The 7,432-nt window shown below is 40.9% G+C and overlaps 1 protein-coding gene across 1 annotated transcript in view; it reads left to right on the top strand.

The window, feature by feature from the left end:
* Window positions 1–464: 464 nt before the first annotated feature.
* cd2ap (CD2-associated protein) overlaps window positions 465–7,432 on the top strand; it is a gene marked incomplete at its 3' end in the record, with an annotated part of 55,989 nt that continues 49,021 nt past the window's right edge. The window contains exon 1 of the mRNA XM_015391959.1: window positions 465–753. Coding sequence (XP_015247445.1) covers window positions 750–753 — 4 coding nt within the window. The remainder of the gene's footprint in view (window positions 754–7,432) is intronic.

Here is a 7,432-nt window from a genome sequence, read left to right on the forward strand (position 1 = left end):
AAGAGCGGGGATCCAGGTGGAAATAGGTTCCCAGCTTTCTCGCGCACCTCGCCCTTCTAGCTGGTCCATGTAGAAGAGCGGACACAAGCGACGTTCGATATATGTAATCCGACCTTTATGGTGGCAATAGCCACCCCTGGCCCCCCATCTAGCTCTGCCCCTGGTGCTACAATGATTAATGGTGTAAATCTAGCTAAAAGAATGTAGCTTTCCTCCATAATCTTCCTTCAATTAGTGGATATCTGCTATCAAACATTTATTATTTACATAGAGAGGCCCCCCTCCCTCCCTCCCCATCCCAGGGCCTCATATGATTTTGGACCGCCTCTGAATCAAATGTCCATCTGTCCCTCGCAGCGTCTGCATCTACTGTACATGCTCTGCAGGATGGGGATTTAATTCTCGCTGGAATCCCCCCCACCCTCCCTGAAACCTCGCGAAGTTTCCGCCTCCTCTGTGTTTGTGGAGGAGAGAGAAAAGCAGCGAGCGGAGGAAGCAGGCACAGCTCCGTCCAAGAAAGGTGGAGACTCCGACTCCTGGCTAACTTCCTGCACCGTAATCTTTAAGAGAGAGGAATCAGGGAGGACAGGAGCGCTGCCGAGGCGACGGGACGGATGGATATAAGGCTCTTTTAGCTTGTTTTCAGCGGTATTTCTACTAACACCCACTGGCTGCCTCTGTCTACCTGGGCTGTAGCTGTTAGCCGTTAGGAGGATTCCCGACTCTGCGGGGCGCTCCGACAGGCAGGAATGGGTGAGTTTTCCACTGATGTGGCGCTTGTTTTCACGCTCTTCTGTTTTTTTCTTCCTTTTTTATTTCTCCAGACAGTCTCCAAAAGGCTAGTGAAAAAAATATAGACATACAATGAAAGCAATTATCTGCGCCCTAATAATTTTATTATTCGCATCTGGAAGCCGATAGATAAAGTTAGCAAAGCCTGCAGCTAGCTGTGTAGCCTAGCCAGCTAGCTCTGAGCTCCCAGCTTCATCCATGGATGTCCTGGACTATTTAGCGCCTTTTTATTTGTATTTAAGTTGGAAAGTCGGTTCATTCACCGTGAACTTGAACTAAATTAGTAAAAAAAATTAATTTCTCGTTTAATTTCCCTCCCGACTTTGCTGACTCGGTCTAAAGTTTTGTGGGATAACTAAGGAAACTCCATGTTCTCCTCTGGGCTGCAAAGGTTAACTTCCTCTTTCGTGGTTTGCCTTAAAGGCTGACAGGATGAGGAGGTGAATCCACTGACCCAGAAAGGTTTCTGGAAGCTGTCAGCTGATGGGGGGTGAGGGTTTCTGGGTGTCCCCAGAGTTCAGCCTGAAAGCAGAATCTGCTGCTGCAATGTTAAAAGTGGTTAATGTAAATGCTCTTTAATGGTGCATCTTGGTGATTTAAGTGATCCAGCTGAAGCACTATCTAGAGGAAATGTGCTCTGAGTGGATTTAGTTTCTGTTGCATCCAGCTGGCTGTGGTTTTGGGGTGGGGGGGGAGGCTCTGTTGGACTTGCCTCAGGTGTCTGCTATGTGGTGAAACAGGTTCCTGCTATGTTCAGAGTCAAAGCAATGGTTCTAACAGAACAGGCTGCTTTACAAACAAAAAAACTTTCTTTAACAAGTGTCTGTTTCCATTTGGGGTTTACTGCTGAAAAGGAGTGAGTACTCCTTGTTTGGGTTTGCTCTGCACCAGTTCCCTCAGGTTGTGTTTGAACATGTTGGAGCTGTCAGTGTGTGGCCCTCACATTTCCTCCACTTCACATGGCTGGTTTGCCTGCATTCCTCAAACAGGATCTGTTCCTGTCTTTATCAAAGCATCACATTTTCGTTCAGTTTGCTATCGGGTGGGTGGGGCTGGATTATGGCTCAGAAAAACAAAAAATGTCTTTCTATTAAACATCTAAAAAAACATGCACACCAATAACAAACAATTCAATATTAATGAGTGGAAAATGAATAGAAAAAAAAACAAACTTGAAAGGGTTTTGTTTATATATAGAATACATGTGTAAACACCCTATTCAATAACCCTATATAGTTATTCCGCTATGAAAAAACATCATACTGTATATATCCCATGCACCTTTTTCTTCTTTTGGCACCTTTTTCTTCTCCTGTGAATATTGGAGCTGATGTAACGAGTACATTTCTCTACTGTGAGATCAATCAATCGATTAATCAAAAACAGTTTCATTGTCGTTAAAGATCTGAAGATAGTCAATATTTTCCTCATTCTTTTTGGTTTTTACCAGCTTTCTGTCCACCATAGCCTGTAGGTCTTCATACATCTTACACCTATTAGTTTAAGAAAGAATTTTAATTCTAGTAGATTAAGGGATGTTTTATAACCATGCCTTTTGGGACTTTAAATGTATTTTTAATTGTATTGTAATTTTGTGAAGCACTTTGTCACCTCTATGTCTGTGAAAGGTGCTATATAAATAAACATTACTTGAGTATATGACAGACATTTAACGCTAACAGCAGGAACCGTCTGTCTGTTAAAGATGTCCATCTGTTTGGATGAAAATCCCTCAGAATTGGTGTCAGAACTTCTTTAAAGTCACTCCTCCAACATATTATTTACTAACGCAAACAAATCACCATAAAATCAGTTCAATTGTATCAGCCTCAATGTTTTTTCACCAATACCAGGGTTTTCACGGGTCATTAAAAGTCATTAAATCATAATTTTTTAAAATTAAGGCCTTCATTGGCATTACAGTTAATTAAATTTGATTATCGTGGCATTTCAAATGCTTTATTTAAAAAAAAAAAGTTTATAAAAACAATTTCGTCAGATATAGCAGGTATAACTGGTTCCGTGTGTTTGTGGGGAACTGCTTCTGGTTGATCGTGTTCGGAAAAGAAGCCTCAGGTGGAGAAAAAGCTAGAGAATGGGGGGAAAATGCAAATTTTAACAAAAGTGGCTGGAAAGAGAGGAATTCGGGACCTGGCTGCAGCCGTTTGATGGTAAAGATGATGAAGGATTTTGCCACGTTTTTTATAGATATGTTATATGTGTGTATCTATATATATGTGTGTGTGTGTGTGTGTATGTAAGAGCCATGGGTACTTGCTGATGGCATTAAAATTATTTCTAACAGCATTAAAAGAGCATTAAAATGCATTAAATTTGAGTTAATCACTCCTGTATAAACCCTGAATACATATTCTGTGAAATGATTCATACAGATATTGACCTTGGCACAGATAATCTTAATTTTATTACTCATTTTGCTGTGTAAAATGTAAGAAAAGGTTTGATCAAGCAGTAAAACTCAAACAGTAAAATTTAAAGGGGCATAGTCACATTTACACCTCTACAGAAAATAGCAAAAATAACCTTTTATCTGTATAAAATAAAGTTATTGACACCAAGCTTCTGTCCTGATAGTGTTTCGAAAGTCATTTTTGAGCCTAAATAGAATTGCAGTACCTGGCTTGATGAGCAGACAATGTGGCGCCATCTCCTGAGAGTACAGCTGAAAACCAGATTGCAATATTTGAAGTGGCATTTGAATAGAGGCAAACCATCCTGTAGTGTACCGAGTCTTTACCTCAATGAGTCGAGCCAACGGAAGGGTTCATGTTTCCCCTCGTATATGTGCAAATAATCATAGAAATTTACATAAAAAGAGAGTTTTTGTGGCCATTATGTTCATTAAAAGTCAGTATCGGTATAATCCTATTGTAATTCTGAATCTTGCAGCATAGAGCCATAGAGTATAGAGTCAGGATGGCCGAGTGGTACCAGACTCAAGGTATCACTCGTTACCAGCTTAGAGGTTTCTGGTCTCCATTAGGAGGCGTGGGTTCAAATCCTGGTCCAGACAGTGACTTTGGGTCTTTTAGGGGAGTGGTGGCCTAGTGGTTGGGGCATAGAGCTGGGAATCCTGAGGTTCTGAGTTCGAGCTCCACTCCCACAGACTGCCACTCTGGGTCTCTGAGCAAAGACTCGTAACCCCACACTGCTCCCAGGGCGCCACACAATGGCAGTTGGGTTAAATGCAGAGGTAAATTTCTCCAATGTGAGATCAATTACCGGTAACAGCCCCTTAGTTGCTGTAAATATAGAGAAAAGGCTTTATTTACTAACAAACCAAGCACAGATAATTGGTTGAACCCAAAAATACCAAACAATGATGTGGTAATCTTTAATAAAAACGTTCTTGCTCTTGGAGTATACACTCACAGCATGACCCTTTAAAAAACAAAAGGTGGGTTCTGAGCCTCTGCTGATGTTGACCAGTAGAACTGCACAGCATATCAGATTGCAGTCTTTATCACAGCGTCTGGGTAATGCTGAGGTGATTCATATGTCCGATTATACGGTTTAGTTCTAATACATGTGCCCTGGTGGCAGTTAAAGGGCGCTTATCATCACTGTAACATTCCACCGCCTGACCCAAACAAAGGCTGGAGCGAAGCCAGACTTGTAGGCTGGATAATAAACCCAGCCCCGCCTGGCTTCAGCTAATATTTGCCAACCTGTGGTTAATGTTGGTTGCAATCCTGCTGTTAAGTGATCTGATGCATGTCACTTTATCCAGCTTGCTTTGTCAAAGGTGGGTCAAAACGCACACTTGGATTAAACGATACGCTATTACTGTACTAATACACGCCTGCTAGCTTCTTCCCATAGATGTTATCATGGTTTTAATCTGCATGGAGTGAGTGAGGAACAGATCCGGTGGGAACAGAGTCGGGTGTTTTTCCTACAGACATCAGTAACATGGAAATAAGCAGCCAGCGCTTTACTACTCACAGGAGTGCAGATAAAGTGGCCTTATTGATTTTCTGCCCATATTTACCCACTGCTGTTACACAGATGCCGAAGTACATGATGGCCCACATACCCACTGCAGACTGGGTTTGTTGGTGTTTTTAAATGGAAGTTATTTATAGGACTTTTTTTGGATTTCAATGATTACTGTCTGATCATACATCCCAAAAATCAGACATTTCTTTATAATGTTCAAATGAGGCAAGTAGAACCCCATTTGTCTCAACAGTGAAGCTATGAATGAAGTAAAATGTTTGAATACGTACTTTTATTAAAAGGAAGACTTTTTGATGCATTGTGTTCTTTTTTTCACCAAGAATTTAATAGATGAGCATTTTTTTGTCGCCTGAAATTTTCAGGAAGTGGAAGAACTCAAAATGAAACTTTAGTTTAAACTTGCTCTGCTGCAGAAATTCAAGGTAAACTTTGAAAACACTCAATCAATTCTATGTTAATGATTCAACCCATAGACGGTTTCATCTGAGGTCACCGCAAAATGAAACTGAAAAACTGATGCTGCAGGTCAGTTGGACAGACCATCATAGCCCTCAGTATTTTACATGCACATTCTTCTAATTAAAACAATTGGAGAAACACTTTTTTAAGTGTTAAACACGTAATGTTTCTTAATTGAGAAATGTCTAATATTTGTTAATGTTGAGTCGCTAGATATAGGCAACAACCTCATTGATTTACATTAAGAGTTTAAAAGAAATTAGTCTGAAAGGGAAGTTATAGTTGAAAGCTAGAATGACTTGGAGGAAGAAGTGTTGAGCAGCTTGAAGAATGTGCAAAAGCTCATGAAGAGTATAGAAACCAGCTGAAATTGAAGATTCCTTCTGCCATTTGCAATTAGCAGCAGCTGGTTTATTAGAAAATGGGCATGAAAAAGTTCAGTATTACCGAAGCGTCGGACATAATGGTATCATTGGTTAAGATAAAGAAACCCTTAGAAAAAAGCCCTACTGTTAAGAAGCATGCTTAATAAATTGGTTACAGTGTACTGACTGTTCCAATAACTGCCATCGGAGCTTTGATACAAAACTGGAAAGAAAATAGTTTCGCCATAAAACAGACGTCACCAGTTCTTAAGCTTTTAGACACAGAGGACTAATGAATAATCAAAAGTCGACCAAGAACCATGGAAAGCTTGGAGAGACCTGGACAAAGCAGGCCCAGCTTTTCCTGTAGAAAGGGTTAGGGATATTTTTTCATATACTGGTCCAACTGGACCAGCATATGGTCTCACAAGGTGTCTGAGGATCTCATCTTGGTACCTAATGGCAGTCATGCTACCTCTGTCGAAAACATGGAGTGCTATATTCCAATGAAATGCCAGCCCACAACATTACTGACCTACTGCCAAACCAGTCATGCTGAAGGCAGCAGATCGTTCTCCACTGTGTCTACAGATTCTGTTGCATGTGCTCGGATCTGTGAAGTGCAGAGGGCGCTAGTGGCGAATTTGGCAATCCCAGGACACAACACAACCCCATAGCTTGAAAAAGTTCAGTTTAGGTAACTGGATGTGAAGTTTTCTAGAAAGGGCTGGTTATTAAATTTAGAACAAATGAATGACCTCAGACCTTTCTGTCTTTTCTGGTTTTGTTGCATCCAGTGCCTACAACTTCTTTTTTTTCACCTCTGATTGCCTACATACTTTGTTTATGTATTATCAGTAGGATATTTTATAGATGCAATCGATTATAGTTTCTGAGTTTGTGTGCTTGGAGAAACACTGCATCAGACTTGACTTTATATTTGCTAACACCAGGATCTACCAGAGCACCACAGCCCTGCCATTCTCTGGATGCGTGCAGTGCTTTACTCTCCATATCAGCTACCTCTCAGATCAGTAGGAAGGAATGCGGTTATGAGTTTCCTCTTTGCTGACTGAGTGACTGATCTAACTGCTTCAGACTGGCTGCCTGGCAGTCAGCTCGCCTGCGTGGCCCTGTGTAAGCCCTGCCTGTTATCCTCCTTCCTGACTCTTTCCACTGGAACTTCCTTCTATCTGTCATCCACTTACATAAGATCTCGGCTGTGCACCAGGGTGACCTGGAAACGGCATGTGGGGACAGGAAAGCCATCATCTGAACCTCACCGTACCAACCTAAGAGGCCCAAAGGGGTTCCTGTGCTGTTTTTCCTCATTGTTTTAATGGTTGAAAACACAGGTATGAATCTTCTAGTGGAATCTGTCAGAAATCACCACCTGAAATAAAATTATAAAGCTGTAAATCTACCAAGGAGGGCTGAGATAAAGGAACAGACTTGGCAAAAACAGCATTAATGGCAAATCCAGAGCTCAAAGGGATGAATTATGTTTACTCTTCTGATCTAGCTTTTATGGATGAGTGTGGAAAGCTGTTTGCAACTTAAGCCATGTAGAAAAATGTAACAAACATGTGGAATAGGGTTTTGCGGTCAAATAAGCTCAAACTTGACCAGTTTTGCCTCCACATTTAGATCTGTCAGTGGAGGGTGTTGTGTGATTTTTATTTTTTATTTATTTATTCATTTATTTTCCAGTAGAAAAAACAAACCAACACTAACAGCCGGAGCTAAAATGCTAATTGAAGCAAGGCAGGCACGTGTGTCAGAACACAGTTTTAAGTTCTTTTTACAAAGATATTTGTGACGTAAAAAAAAAAAAA

The sequence above is a fragment of the Cyprinodon variegatus genome, unplaced genomic scaffold, assembly GCF_000732505.1.
Source record: "Cyprinodon variegatus isolate N-32 unplaced genomic scaffold, C_variegatus-1.0 Scaffold567, whole genome shotgun sequence".
Taxonomy (NCBI): Eukaryota; Metazoa; Chordata; class Actinopteri; order Cyprinodontiformes; family Cyprinodontidae; genus Cyprinodon; species Cyprinodon variegatus.